Source organism: Odontomachus brunneus, unplaced genomic scaffold (genome assembly GCF_010583005.1).
Source record: "Odontomachus brunneus isolate Ranch 3 - 2012 unplaced genomic scaffold, Obru_v1 Obru_scaffold_047, whole genome shotgun sequence".
NCBI classification, from domain to species: Eukaryota; Metazoa; Arthropoda; class Insecta; order Hymenoptera; family Formicidae; genus Odontomachus; species Odontomachus brunneus.
In genome coordinates, this window is record NW_022639497.1 from 473,171 (window position 1) to 489,747 (window position 16,577).

At 41.0% G+C, this 16,577-nt stretch overlaps 1 protein-coding gene across 3 annotated transcripts in view; it reads left to right on the plus strand.

Moving 5' to 3' along the window:
- Nucleotides 1-16,577, plus strand: part of LOC116844830 (fasciclin-3) — a 381,741-nt gene that overhangs the window by 344,191 nt on the left and 20,973 nt on the right. For all 3 annotated transcript variants that reach the window (XM_032816894.1, XM_032816897.1, XM_032816896.1), the window contains exons 2-7: nt 6,415-6,741; nt 7,367-7,501; nt 8,030-8,200; nt 8,516-8,700; nt 11,063-11,204; nt 13,108-13,221. In XM_032816894.1, the coding sequence (XP_032672785.1) occupies nt 6,415-6,741; nt 7,367-7,501; nt 8,030-8,200; nt 8,516-8,700; nt 11,063-11,204; nt 13,108-13,221 (1,074 nt within the window). The remainder of the gene's footprint in view (nt 1-6,414; nt 6,742-7,366; nt 7,502-8,029; nt 8,201-8,515; nt 8,701-11,062; nt 11,205-13,107; nt 13,222-16,577) is intronic.

The following is a 16,577-nucleotide window of genomic DNA, read 5'->3' on the forward strand; positions in this document are numbered from 1 at the left end:
CCCCCCTCAGCGTCGCTCAGGCCCGAGCGGCTGTTACGACGGTCGGTAACAGCCTTTGTTTACCTAGTCTTTGTTGAGTCTAGAGTTTTTGTTAGAGTCGTTACCCAGGTATTGTTATTACCGATTATTCGATCATCATTATTTCTGTATTATCCACTCGCGGATATTATTACACGATTGTCGAGCAGATATCATTATCATTACCACTTAATATTCAAGTATTATTACTTCTTTATTCGGTTATTATTTAATTTATTCGGTTATTATTTAATTATTGCTATTACGCATAGGAAAGTAACTCGGGCGTACCGTTACGGCAATTTCTTTACCTCGTCTTTAATCAGTTATTATCGCCGTTGCCCAGTTATTGTTATTCATTATTATTACTGATTATTCGATCATCGTTACAGCTCAAAATTTAAATTTAAACATATTTTTTTCGTTTTCGTCACATATTGAGCAATGCTCCAATTTATTTTTGCATGCATTTTTATTGTGTAAAAGCGTTTGTAATTCTGTGCAAGCAACAAGACGTAAATTTTGCAAAAAAGAGTCAATGTTTTGTCGGTAAAGTTTTCATGTCCGGCATCCCCTTACGGCGATACTGAAGCTAAAAACTTTACCGACAGAACACTGACGAACTCGAACAATGTCGGTAATGCAGAGACGATCTTCACTAACATAATCACGCTATCTTTTTCGTATTTCTTGTATATACAGAATTTACATGAATATGTGTTACTTTGTTTTACCATATTCAACGGTAAACCTAACCATATATGTGTAGAAATCTTTCTGCAAACTTTTTCGATATTTTTAAGCTTCCAAATGCAGATGCGAAGGTAGAGTAATGTTCTTCAAAATTTTTCTATTTGGAGCATCTACACTTTCAGTATATATAAGCTGCGGAACTTTTGGATTAGACAAATATTATGCTAACTGATAACTTGAGATTTTACATTAAAAATTTTTTGTTTGTTTTTATCACATATCGAGCAATGCTCCTATTTATTGTAGCACGTCCTTTCATTGCGTAAAAGCATTTGTAATTATGTGTAACCAATACGATGTAAACTTTGCAGAAAAATGTCAGTGTTCTGTCGATAAAGTTTTCAGCTTCAACATCCCCTTAAGATCCGCAATAAACATCGATGAATTACGAACGCGAAACAAAACAAGCGAATGCGAACAAAAATTTTTTTGGCTCGGTATACATGCGCCTTAATACTCTTGTCCTTCCTCATTTGATCTGAACGTTCTCTCACTATCCTGTCGCCCATCCCCTCGATGCACGTCCTATTCCGATCCGCGTTCTCCTCGTACTCCCCTTGCACAAGCGGAAAAAGACGCGAAGGGGAAGAGGATGCACAAGTCAGCCGAGAAAATTGGAAATCGCTGCGAAATTGCACCGGCACGTTGCATGCCGGGTAACCAAGATTATCTCCGTCGCGTTATCACTGGCGTCGCGAGCAAGATCGTGGAAGGGCGCATCGGAAGACGGGAGAGTCAATAACGGGAGCGAGCGAACATAAAATATCAAGGTGCGGAATGCGCGATCGGATGCACGCGCCTCTTTCTGTTGTGGCGTGGACGAGAGCTGCACTTCGGGATAAAAAAAAAGGAAAAAGCAAGAAACAAAACTCGTCTGGACGAATAAATGTCCTTCCAATGGAATATCGTCACATCTCGTCGAAGCGAATTATAAATGCAAATTATAATACCGACGTGCACGATGATTTGCTCGTGCGAGATTTTCGCCTGTCCGCTCGCGCTTGAATTATGACGCAATTTCCGATCACGCAAGGATATCTCGTGATATAAACGAAAAGGTGAGAAAGTGAGGGAGTGAACTTTGGCGAGGCTCTTGATCAAATTCGCGATTGCAGCGATGCGTGGCGGCGCACCACAAATCATCGCATCTGTTGCTGCGGCTTTAGGGACGCGTATTTCTCGATGCGCGGGGAACAGGCGGTGACGATTGGTCAGCTTCTCCGGACGGTATACAGGCAAATTAGATCATGACGTCGGCTGTGTAACAAACTGATGACCGGAAAATCAAATGGGATTTATGGTCTTGCGATTGCTCGAGTGGGCCCGACGCGGTGTGCCGCATCGGTGACCACGTCAAACACTATTTCAGGAATTCCTGCGGGATTTTTCGCATCATTCTAATACAAATTGACTTTACCGATTTAGGAAGGACAGAGGGATACGAAGAACACGGCGTGAATACGTACCAGTAAATGATTTTTCTACATAAAAAGAATTTTACCGTAAAGATTATTATAGGATTTTGTAACCGAGGAGTAATTCAAGATTTTTTAATTTCATATGAGCTACTTATATTTCAGGAATTTAAATATTCCATTAAAACATTTACTATATTTGTAGCGAAATGTATTACTAGTATATTTCTTAGTAAGATAAATTTTACTGACAGTCTATTTCTGGATTACTAAAAACATAATGAAATTGACTAGAATTTATATAAAAAAACTAGAAGATTCTCTCCATACATAGAGAACTATTTTCGAATAATTTAATTTCTTCGTGAGAAACCAAGATATTACTTCGTCATACTTAGAAATTTTGATTTTACATTGGCCTTAAAACTTCCGTCGAATTTGAAAAATTAATGGAGAATCTTGAGATATATACACTTATAAGTGTATATATAGGTCTTTAATGCTACGACTGTTTAACTTTTAAACTGATTAAAAAATTAAAGCCTTAAATGGATAAAGTAAGTAGGATCAAAGAACAATAACCTGTTATGGTGTTACCCTTTGAGAGTGATGCTTCAAATTTGACAGTACTTGTAAAGTTAATGTAGCATCAAAATCTCGTCTCGGAGTAGTAATTGTTTAAATATTTCGCATTTGTAACGTCGCGTATCCGAGTTATTCCCGGATGCATTGCAAGAGGAGAAACTCAGCGACGGAATTATTATTCAAACTAACCAAATGGGCAAGAAAAACGAGAAGGCAAATCCTTCCTGTGTTGAGCTAACGAATATACCATCCTGGCAGAATGTAAACCGTATTGTAACGGTCATGCATGCTCTTCACAGATAACATAGAAACGAGAGAATAGCCGCGCGGCGGGATACTGAAAAAAACGGCAGCAACACCGAAAGAAAATATCAGAAAACATCGCTTTTTTCGGAAGTGCTTTCAACGTATTTAAAAGTCCATATCGTACTGTAAAAACCGCGCGACGATTTTAACGAACCCATTGAATCTCACGCTCGCGAGCCGAAACACACAGTGAAGTGTGTGCATAGAGAACGCATCTGAGCGTATCTAAACGGAAAAATATATTGCGTGAACAGATAATAAAAAAGAACTCTGCCCCCTTTAGTAGTCGCATCCGGCGACGATAATAAACACACGAAAAATCGCGAAACATCGTCTCGATAGTTCTGCGCGCGTGTTGGGCAAACAACAAAATATAAGTCCAAGAACGTCCATCTTTCAGAAGCGGCTGAATACTTTGGAATCACGAGTGATCTGGATTCGGTCGGAATTTACATATGTGAAATATTTATTATAGACTTTACTACAGAACTCGCGTTACGCTTGCGCCACTGATCGATTCGGATAATCGCGTTTCGCGGCGTCCACCGGACCCGCTTCGTTCCGCAACCACTCTCGAGGCAACTCTCGAACAACCCGTTCGATTACAACGACACGAATATGTCAAAACCGATAATGTCGGGCTTAACCGGCATCTGCTTCTTAAATAGAAGGCTACCCGGCGGTCGCCGGGATGAAATATGATAGTCGTTGCTCGCGCCACGCCCAGTTTATCATATTTCTTGAAGTGCATTATCATAATAGCATCGTGCATGAGATCGGCCGCGTCGTTCCGCCGATGACACGGCGCGTCGCGCGGAGAGATCGATGCGACCAGCGTGGAGCATCGGCGGCGCCTACCCGACGGAATTCAAGAGCAAACGAGCCTCGTCTGTACTTAACCCTTAGCCACACCGATGGCAGCTCTTTAAGGGTCGAACAGTGCGGACTCTTTTTGCCGAGTTCTTGCGCGCGGATCACTACGTATACTTACGCGCGCAGTAAAATACGCGTTATTTCAATGACGCTCATCATCGAGCATCACAGATGGCACCGATAGTGATTGTTATATTGGGATGACGTTCCTTGATGTGTCGCTTCATATGTACAGAAAATTGTTTCTTAAAAACGTAGACGTTTAGAATAAGCTGCGTATTGTTGTAGCAAGGATGGAGTTGTATTAATAAGAGAGAGCAATAGAAAGAGTAAGGTAAAGATACATACCAATGTCTGAACACTGAAAACACTGGTATCTAACTTTGGATGTTCTTATTGTTTTGATTTTTAAATGCGAATATTTAAATTTTCAACGTAAAATATAACTGCCTGCCGTTGTGTATTTGTGCATTAGGTCGAACCAAAAAGCTCTCTAACATTTTGCAAATAAACGTACACATTTTTAGTTGTTAATTAAAGAAGATCGATGCATTATCGTGCATTAACCTTCTTTGATGAATGACTCAAAGTTTTACGTGGTTATTTACGAGATGATAGAGAAATTTTGTGCTCAATTAATGAGTTCTATCTGCACACAATTTTGATACTTTGATATATGACTAATAGGAATAGTTGGTATATTTTTTTGTATTAACATTGGAAACGACTGACGGAATATCGTTCTGTTCTACGTTTACCTATCGTTCAACTGCATAAATGAAAATCAAACTGGCACTAATGATAGTAAATACAGTCTTTTACGGCTGCGTTAAATACAGCCTTTTTTGTGTGGCTACATTAAACACAGTTTCTACAGGACGCGATTTGTCTGGAGCAATTATTTTGAATATTATGCGGAACGGTCGTTATGAATATTAAAATCGTGCTAGAACTCTGGCCACTAAATATTACATCGCGTTACGAAGCCACAACAACATGTATGTACATGCTCTCCGATGGCATCAATATTTAAGGGTTCGCTGCATAATGAGGATGTGCTAAATGTGAGGTTTCTTCACCGCTTCCGTTACATCGAAGCTCTACTCTCGCAAAGCCCTTGTAAACATTCAAACTCCGCTAAAGACTACTTATGAAAACTTTCGCGACAATCGTGACATATCCGCGTTACGATAGACTACGTTTAAAGTAGAACGTTCCATACTTAAAACCAACTAATAACGTGTGCTATTTTTCTACGTGAAAAAGAAACTGCATAAAGAAAAGAACGAAAAATGAAAGAAAAATCGTCGTCTATTATTATTTAACTGTCGTATCGCGTTAGCTTTCTACATGCGTTTCGCGCACGTTACAAATTTCAATTTGCAAACTAAGTAAAAGTAAACCTTTAGACAACTCCAATTGAAAATTCGAAGAATTTTCATTCGCATAATGCTCCTTATATTCACGATATATTAATGAGCGAAACGAGAGATGCACGTAGAACGACATCGAAGCCAAAGGACGATATTGCGCATAAGGATTAGATCTACCAACGCGTCCGGTGGATTTACAGTGACGAAAGAGCGGACAGGGAAAAGAAAAAGTCAGCTACCTCTGCGATGCAGAGCGCGTCGGTATAAGAAAGATACACGAGGGCGACAGAGGTAGTGCAGGTGGGGATTTAATCAACTTTCCTTTTTGTCTCGTAAATCTTCGTAAACGCGAGATCCTCTCCCGTGCGAGAATCGCCCTCTCGATTTTTTATCGGACGCTCGCAGACCCGATGCGTGTTCTTTTTAAAATCCCTACCGTTCTAATACTTCTCTCTCTCTCTCTCTCTCTCTATCTCTCTCTCTCTCTCTCTCTCTTTTCTTCTTATTATTTTATTATTACATCTTGATGTGTTTCTAAAAACGAGATTGCGGTCATTGCACTTGAAACGTAGAGAGAAAACTCGTTCTTAGCAGTATATCCTACGCCAGGTACATTATAAATATTAAGTAGAGAAGTGCGCACGTGTTGCATAATGGAGTTGGACGTTAATCTCAGGTCTAATTAAGTCGTATGGTAATTCAAGAATGGTCAAGTCGCTATTTTTCAGTCGCTTTTTCAGTCGCTCGGGTCGATTGATTCATTCTGAGTATTTGCGTATAGCTCTGTCTAAAGCGGATAGTACTAAGCTCTCGCGCTATATTTTGCGCTCATTTTGGGACTATAGAATTATCATTGTCAGAAAATGCAATTTAATTTACTCTTTAACACTCAATATTTAATGAAAATGTCTAAAATATCTAATGAAATCACTAATGTTTTTGCTTGAAATAAAAAAGAAATGTAATTTTAAATCTCTCTCTCTCTCTCTCTCTCTCTCTCTCTCTCTCTCTCTTTCTTTCTTTCGTACCAAATACGACGTGAGTAATCGATCATAGTGGTTATTTAATTCGATCCTTTCGTTTATTTTCAGCATCGAAGACGAATATGGTGATAACTATCGAGCCACGTAATGAAACGGCCGTGCGGATCGGCAACAGTTTGCAGATTATATGTCGGGTTCCACGACAGATTCACGTTTGCCGCGTGGAAATACCCGGCGAGGCAAATGCTATCCTCTTATCTCCAGGACAACCAGCGGAAGACGGCATCGAGTATTACGGCGAAGGTTTCGAAAGAGGTCACTGCGGCGTCAAAATCGCTAAAGTGAAGGACACCAACGACGGTCTCTTCAAGTGTTCCGTGGCAACGACCGATTCTCGGCAGGAGATTACCGCGTCTCTAAATATCATCGTCGCGAGTGAGTCATCATGTTCTCCATATTGATTTTAAAGCACGACGGGATTGTTCTTAAACACGAACTCGACACGGAGATCGCAGTAACAGTCGGTTTATTTTATTACATGTAGCATTTAAAAGCGACCGCAATGAGAACGCTGTTAGCACATATAGCGTGAGATAAGAAAAATAGAACGCGATAGTCTTTTATAATTTTATTCTTTCAAGATGACGAGAAAAAGGAGAAACATCAATTAGAACAAAAAGTTAAAAGACGCTTGTACTAGTTCGCCAATAGCTGTATATTCGAAAAGTAATTAATCTTCCTTAAGGAAATTGCTTACGGAGACTCTGAAATAAGCGCCCGGCGGGTTATCGTTCAAGATGAACCCGATAAAGATAAATGGCGAGCATCATGAATATCTCGAGAGAGAGCCTTCTGCCACCTTTCCGTGGAAGCATATTGAAAAAAAAATCAATTTTAGCCCACCGACTGTGACGCGAGCTCGAATGATACAAATGATGAGATGCAGATAAAGACACGCGGTAGAAATGTCGCAGTGGTTGCATCAATGACTTCGATTTAATCCGATTTATCTGTATATCACGGGGCGACCCAAAGGAATATCTTTACTTGAATTTTTCAGAACCACCAACGAACATTATTCTTAGCGTGATGAATCTTAATCATGGCGGACAGTCATTCCGCGACGGACAGAAGATTCTAGTGAGCTGTAACGTTACATATGGACGACCCGCGCCGAACATATCCATATATCTCGGTACAGTATTTATAATTTTAAGTAATTTAAATTTTAAATTAACTTTAACGTTATAGTTTATCGCAAAAAGTAATTAAAAAATATTGAATAATTGTCTCGCGCGAAAAGAACGACATTTTTCCGAAACTCGAGTATCGTAGATTACTTTATTTCGTAAAGATTGCGAAGATTAAAATTGGAGCGAGTCGCAAAGAACAATTTGAAGACTGAGCAAAAGACTAAGATCAATCGCTCATCAGAAATACAATATGTCAGACGATATTGTGAAAATCAGCTAATATCACGGGCTTTCAAAGCTTTGTATCCTCAAATTAATAACACGTTTATTAATTTCGTTGTAAAAGGATAGAATCAATAAGCAATATTGTGAATACAGAGAAAAATGAAAAATGCGCTCTCTTGAATATCTCGATAAACATCATCGAATATAATATGCAAAACAAAGTGCGAATAAAGATATGCGTATAAGATATAGTAAAGCGGAAGAGATAGGAAAATAAGATGCTGTTTTTTTCTTTTAAAATCTAGATAACGAGCTGTTGGATAACAAGTACGTGTACGATTCCGTAGAAGACAATGATATGAAGAATGTCACGCGTGATTTGCAATGGTCGGACAACGGAAAAACGTTACGATGCGTAGCCAATCACATCGCTCTCGATAAGCCCTTGGAAACTACTAAGACGCTGAATGTATTGTGTGAGTTACCGATTTCTCGTTTCTTAGCTCGTCACATCGTTTCGTCGACTATATCGCGAAAATTTCATTTTATTTCTCTGTTCTTTTTCCTTTTAATTCTACACTCAATTTTATCCCCTTTTCGTCTTAATTCTTATCTCGAAATTTATAAAACTCTATCTGTACAACAAATTCCCACACTTTGGTTAATAAAATCTATATCTACTTAATAACAGAATGTTGAAAGCACATTAAAAGTAGGAATTGCGAACGATAATTTTTCCTTTTCTTTCACAAATGCGCCGGGAACTTAGAAATTCTACATTTTCCGTGCAGTTCCACCACAAGCACAAAAAAATATCGAGCGATTCGGATACGAGATTGGCAGACGGGGCATCGTCAACGCTACCATTTATGCGAATCCCAAACCGCATTTCGTGTGGCGAATAGGCAACAAAGAGATCATCGCGGGTAACACCGACGAGGACAATCGATTGCAGACTTCAACCGCGTTAGACATCGTAAGTTTGTTTTATTGCGAGAACCTAATCTTTCACGTTTTTTTTTCTTCCTGTTTAATATAATTTATATTCATGGACTCTCGGATGTGATCGATGAGTTAAGTTAAGGACAATTTAATAAGTCACACGCGGGACAACACGATATTATTGAGGCGCAGAAATCCAGGAGCTTTTACATTTAGCCTTTCCATTCGGACGGTAGAAATTCATTAGAGAACACATCGCTACTATTGATTCCCGCATTTCACCGTTCACCCCGCTAAAGCGATTGTCGGCGGACCAACGTGTCGCGACGAGGGAAGTACGAGGTGCATTTGGCGACTCGATTCGGCGGAATGTAGAGCCCAAAGCGCGTCCGGGCCGTTTAGGCTCGAGAGTCAGTAACAGATAAAACGTAGAAACGGAGAAAGAACGGGTGTCGGCTAAGAAATAATTGGCGATGAAAAGGGAGAGCAACCGGATTGGTGGAAGCAAATGAAACAGAAATCCAATATTGCACTGCAACGCGGCGGGCCTCGATTTACCGTCCGCCCGATGCATTCTCCATGCACCTGTGTGACAGCGCCGCGCGGAGCACAGCATCGTAATGAAATTCCATTGAATTCAGACACTGCGGAATCGATCGGCGCGATCGCTCCAAGGCCCTCCAACGGAGCCGTTGTTTCTGACCCATTGTTTCGTTAACAAGAAGCGGTTTGTTCGTTCCATAGTTAAGGTTTAAATGGATTTGTCGATCTTGCAACTTGCGCTTTTTAATTAGTCCGACGAGGCCGTCGCGTCGTCGCGGCAAATAGGGATAGACAAAGGTGTTCACGTGCCGAATGCCGGCCACGTGTACCCGTTACTTCGAGAGAGAATCCATTTATTAAACTCCGGCTCGAGGGAATGAAGGGAACAAGTTCTAAAAGGTCTCATCTGCAATAGACCCGCACGGTTCACCGTACATATGTACGCAACACCTGTCCACGTTTGTTCAAAGTGCCGGAATAGCGCGTGCCAGTTTCCCACTGTCGAGGATTAAACGAAGGCACGACGAGCCCGGCTTGATCACTCGAACTTTAAAAGTCGCGAATTAGACACCTGTGGCACTTAACCGTCCGCATGATATCGCCGGGAGGAAAATCGAGAATCTTATCGTCGTTTATCGTGCGGCACCTCTACTACGTCCGCTCGTTGGACGTTTCATCGCGGCGAGAACGGTTAAATCGCACAGAGTCAGCGAACTTCCGGGTGAAAAGTCGCGAGCTTACGATCTCTCGGGCTCAGGACGAACCTCGGGAAGAGCGAGAGGAGGATCGAAACGTTAATCGAGCGGCACGCGCGGCAAACCGGCCGAGTGCATTCAATGACGCGGGCTATTCTCCGATCGAGAGTCAGAGACAGAAACAGAGAGAGAGAGAGAGAGAGACAGAGAGAGAGAAATCCCAATGGCGCCCAATGATTTCGTCGCCGGAGCTCGCGGGATCGGTGGCACGGCGGCGGGCGCAAACTTTCGGAGCGTAACACTCTGGAACAACGCCAGCGTGTGCCAGAACCAATAAAAGCCACCATTCGGCACCGGCTCCGGCTCGCGTATGAATGGCTTTCAAATAGGCTGCAGCTCGCAAGTCACAACTTGCAGCGGACCGAACGTTGCGACGCGCCGCCGTCGAATACGAATCAGCTTCCACTGAAAACGCAATTACCACCCGGAGAGGCGAAAGCTCGGAAAGGCTCGGCTTACCGCTTTTCGTTCCTATAATAGCGGTTTGCGAACAACGCGCCCGACGCGATATCGAGGGCGACCAAATGGATTTTTCCTCGATTAGAAAGGGCCGCGCGGACACAAGACGGAAAAATTTCATAAAAGAGCTGGCTGAGTTTAACACGAAAAACAAAAAACGAGAAACGTGTTTTTCTCATTTAATCGTTAAAAAAAGAAGATGACGCGCTTGACTAGGTCGACGAATGTAACAGAAATTAAGTAAATATGACTGCGCGGAGGAAAACGCGACTCTCTGTGTGTTTGCGCGGAGGGACCAGAGAGATTGCGAAATATTTCGCTGAAATTAAACAAGTGTAAGAAGAGAGTTTATCTTTGCTGCTTGTTTTTTTGGTAACTATATCACTGTAATCATCAATTTATCTCTTTAATATAGAAATTATGAGAGCCGTATGTGCTTGTGTGTGTAAAAACTCATAATTAATAGCAAAGGCCTTCAAGTAATTTATGAACGTTCCTTCAGCGACACACACACAAGCGCGCGCTTTAAAGGGCTTAACTAAAGGTTTAATTAATGAGTAATACGGCGTAGAAAATTAAGGGCGGTCCGGGACAGGATCGAATTGATGCATACTTGCTACAACATAACTATGTTTACAGGGAAATGGAGGATGGAATGTAATTTTGTCCATCAACGTCGTTCAGAAGACCGACATGGAGAAGAAGTATCAATTGGAGGCGCGCAACGAACTAGGGACGAATTTTTATGATTTTATTTTGTCGACATCCGCAGAACCATCGGGTAAGTTATTCGAGAAATTCAATTTACGCAAGTAAATTCTCTCTAGTAATATCTCTCTCTATTGGAAACGTTACACCATGCACTTAGAGATTACTTGTACATATCAAAAATAATAGAATATTTCGATATATGTGTGTGTATGTATATATATATATATATATATATATATATATTTACGATGACTCTGACAGAGCGGAGAAGAATGTGGCATTTCCGATCGACATTGCGCCAATTTTTAAGGCAAAATTTTATTCACATACCCTCTCGTTTGAACTGATTAAATTTCTGTTAAAACGGCGCACGAACAAACGCGATTGTGTCCGTTGGTTTGCGCTGTACAGGCTTAAGCTTGCCGTGAATTTTTCAATTCGCGATATCGTTTCCGTTATCCGAACGAATGAAATTCAAGCTTGGCGCAATTAATTATATAGTGGTTGCTCCGTATGTGTGTATATCGTGCTCGATCGAGGATTATATAACATTCAATTCGTTGATCTCCGATGTGTGTGTGGCAAACGGATGATAAATTACACGCGAGCAATCGATACATCTCCGCGCGCTTTCTCTCTCCACATGCCTTCTTTCCCCGTCCACCCTCAACTAACATTCACACTTGGCTGTCCACCGACCCCGCCACCGTCATGATCGTAATCACAGCCGCGATCTCGCACGTAAAGTTGCCACTATCGATCGCCACCGCCGATCACACATACACGCGCGCGCGCATTCTAGTATATCCGTCCGGTTTATGTTTTGTGTGCGTGTCTAACCATATCGATCCTTCACCGCATGCTCACGCAGGACCGCTCAGTAACTTCTATGGTAAGCTCTCCGAACACATGCACGCACTAGGTAATGTCACTTTTTCAAATTATTATACGTAAGTAGTTTGCGTAGTCACGTAAGCGTGCGGCGTTCCGTGCGACGATTCCGCGCAAAGCCGGACCTGCGATGACCACTCCGGAAAATTAATAACTGTTATTTGACTAAGGGCGCGTAATACACGTCGATCACGAAAACATGTTGGACGTTGATCGAGCGATGTGCAATTTACCAATTTCCATGGTGCGCGATTGCGCGCATCGCAAAATAGTGTAGATTTCATCGATCCAGATCGGTTTGCACGTAACGCCGCGCGTGTGGTCGAGTACACGTCGCACTTTAATCATTATCTATTTTTTTTCAACGTCGATTTCGGCGGAACGTTTCGCAATTCGCAACGTTCGTGTGACGGTCTCTGACAAATTCGCAATATCTTCCTTATGAAGATATCGAGGAAATAATCATCGTTTTTTTCTGGAATTTTCTGAAATTTCTATTTTTCTTATTTTAGAAATCAAATCTCTAATTAGAATCAGATGGAAGTTTATTCGATGTTCAGTGGAAGAGAAAAATGATATTTGAAACCTTGATATTTCAACTAAAGCGGTTTCGAATCGATCCAAGAATGACATCGGTTGCGTTCAGCAGAGACAGCTACTTTGCGACCTCTGTAAAATTCGTGAATCCGATTGGTGTATGCTCTCAATCTCGGCTGAATCTAAGAGCATACACCAATCACATTCATGAATTTTACAACAATAGCAAAACAACTTTCTCTGCTTGGGAGAAAAATCAGTTGTATATATGCCGCCTCGCCTAATAATCAATATTCATTATGTATCTAACGCGATAAATATCTGCGACACGTTTATATAAATATCAGTGTCTTGGAATTTGGATATTTAAGTGATTTGCGAGAGTGGAAGAGAGCAAAAAGCTCGCAAGCTCTTCTATACGCCGCGTTTTCTTCCTTCTCGTGCCAAAAGTACTTACTCATTTGTGTTGATCCAAGACACTGATAACACGACACGTACCAGCGACTATGATAACGAGAGACAATCTTTTTTTACACGATTTACAGGCGTTGATTTGGACGCTGGATCCATCATCGGTATCGTCGTGGGCGTCATGGTGCTCGTACTCATTATTTTCCTCGTAATCTTTGCACGTGCGACCGGCCGCTGGTGTTTTGCAGGTGAGTCTATTTGAAAATGCACACTCGATACAAAAGCCCCCTTTTTAGATTACACGCCACGTATTACAATGCCAGCCTCCCTTTATTATCTTATTTTTTTCTTTCGTTCTCTCTAAAAATTTGGTTGCGCGGAAACGGTCGGAAACACTGTAAAACTTGGGTAGAAGACGTTGCTTGCGCAGGACGACTAACTTCTTGGAGAGAGTTAAAAGCAAGCTCGTTAAAGTTATCGGAACAGTATATAGCTAATTATAGAAAATGAAGTCGGTCAGTTGAGATGGTTGGGACAAGGTAAATTTTGTATTACCAGATGAGATATCGGCTACGATGTAAATGAAGGAAAAAAAGAAACGACATGATTTGTTTAAACATTTTCTTCAATCAACGTAACGGATGTCTCACGTCAAAAATTTACTTTGCACCAATTTTTCCTTATTCTCCGATCTAGTTCCTATTTTTATATAAACTCCGATTAAAAAAATCTCCAAGCGTAAATAAAGTTTAGTAAATAATAGAAAAGCTCAAATATATATAGTATATACTTAATCACTTTATAGTATATATTTAATCACATTATAGTATATACTTAATCAGATTTTGAATAATTCGATTAAATCTAATTTGTGCCATAAAGTCGGGTCGCTGATATGGATAAGCAGAAAAGGAGAAAATCTGTCATTGTTTTCTACTCATTCCATGTTTTCATCCACGCAAGGGTCTACGACTTTTAACTCACTATAGTTTTAATCTGATTATTCAAACGAAATATCGGTTAAGTTTTTAGCGATTTACTGGAAGCTACGACTCGATCAGAGAAAAAGAATCCTTCATTTATCCGACTCGCGAGCGTATGTAATAAACGGAGAAAATGCATTTCTGACGCATCACATATGATATACGATTGCGACGGGTTATCGTGAGTGACGTAAAGGAGGTTTCAACGTTTCAAGATATTTTTGCGAAAAATGCAGAAAGAGCGGATAAAACAATTGCGCTGATCGACATAAAAAAAGTTGCAAGTTTTGCGATAATACAATTGTCTATCACAACACTCATCACCTTTTCCTCGTTGTGATTGTCGTTGTCGCTGTTGTTTGTCGTAACTATTGTTTTTCGTTAATGTTGCGTTACGATCGCGGTGCAGTGTCTGGCAGTACACGATTAGCCTAAACGCGAGATAATTATCGCGCGGTAGTACAGTGTATGCGCGCAGTAGAAGTGTGTGTGTGTGTGTGTGTGTATATATATATATATATATATATATACATACACACACATACACACACACACCTTCGGGTTTAATTAGTGCGCTCTCCGAGAATCAGCTCTGTAATGCTCTGTTACCGTACTTTATACATACGTATATATATACATAAGTATATACATATACGTGTATATATATACATCTATTTATATATATGAATATACTTTTATCTCTCTGAACGTATACAAATGTCTTATGTGTTGTGCCGCTACCGATAGGACAGCATGCGAGTCGGGCCAAGTAAAGAATACGGAGATACAACAACGATTACCTTGATTCCGTACTCTAGGCATGACACTGTCCAGGGGTAAGTCACCTCAGGCAGCAAAAAATACCCCTTCTAAAATATAATGCTCGTTCTCGTTCATCATCGATCCACCCGCCCGCCCGTCCGTCCGTCCGTCCGTCCGTCTGCCCGCTCGTCACCTTTTTCTGGGACCATTTTTATCAGCTACGGCACCCTCTCTCGCCTATGCGCCATCATCTTCAGCAACCGGCTTATCAACGACCGCGACCGTTTTACCCGGAGTTCGAGAGCGTTGCAGAAACGCCGGAGCGTGTCCCTCGCTTCAAATTTAATACACTTTCCGCCTAGCTCTTCTCCTCCCCCGACGCGAGCCCAACGTATTCTCGAATTTTTACGCCGCACCATCATTTTTATTTGGCACGTGTCGATACGTAACCGTTTATCGATTTATGGCCTAGCGTTTTATATCGGCGCGATAAACATCCCGCTTCTCTCCTCGATTAATCGACCCGTTCTCCGCCGCGTTCTCGCTTTCGTTCGTCGCTTTTTCGTAGTTTCGCACGCGCGTTTTTTGCCCGTGTTTCTAAGATGCGCCGTCTTATGGCTATTTTTAGCATGAAATCGTGCGCTGTCTGTACTTAAAAAGAGGAAAAAATGATACGCACAACTGATATGATGAAGCAGATATAGCAAAAATGTTTCTTGAAGGAAAGGGGACAATTTGACATTTTCGCGACAGAAAATCGAAGCGGATAAAACCACTTTAGCACTTTAGACGCTTGAAAATTCAATTTCTTTTAGCACGAGAGAGAGAAAGAGAGACATATTTTGAATTTTATGTTACATTATATTCTTATAACAGAGATCACTCTTTCTCTCTCGCAGTGAAGTAACAACTATTGTACGTAAAATCGAGCAATCCTGTAAAAACCGCGGAGAGTGCAAAGTTTAACGGTGAAACTTTCTATGGCCAACACTATCTCGGGCAATTAAAAACGTCTGCTCGATAAAATTATTCTCCCGATAATTCACATTACATAATTACTGCTTCGCGGGAACGTACATATTCATACATATGTATAAACATCTCAATGAATCCTAAAAAGTAAATTTAGTATTCGGACATCTTCGTGCATTTTTGTGATAATTACTTCGTTTCGTGCAGTACGTTGATAAACGAATTAACGTGTAAACATAAAGAATAGGGATATAGAAATGAAACACATACGCGCGATCCAAGCTGGGAGTAATGGTCTCTCATTCTGATTACATAATTTATTTATGAAACGCAAATAAAATTTGGTGACGAAATTAGTAATGAAAATTATCTGATACATTTTATTAGCTAATTTTGCTTCGAGAAAGAGGATCGGAAATAAATTTTACTTGAAAGGTGCGTAAACATGAACGTAGCAAAGTATGCAAAATAATTTTCGTAAACGTGATCGTAAGACGTATTTCGAATTTTGGGCCTTTCCGCACCCACCTGGTCGCGATACGCTACGTGACTGGATGAATTTCGATTGCTACCCACGTCTCTCGACGTTGAAATCAAATCGACGATCATTACTTCCCACTGGAATAGCGCCTGACGCACAATCACGTCACCGAACTTCATTGCATGTCGATAGAACCTGCTCCGTAGTCACTTAACAATAATTTAAGCATACTTATTGCGACACGTTCACAATATCGTCTCCTGTGTCTCTCGTGCAAGTCTTACAGCCTGTTTACACCATGTCAATCACGACGCCGTGCACGATACCGTCGAGATCACGGCTTAAAATCATTCTTTATGTACGTCACGTAACAGCTGATGATAACTGACATCTTATCATTACTTAT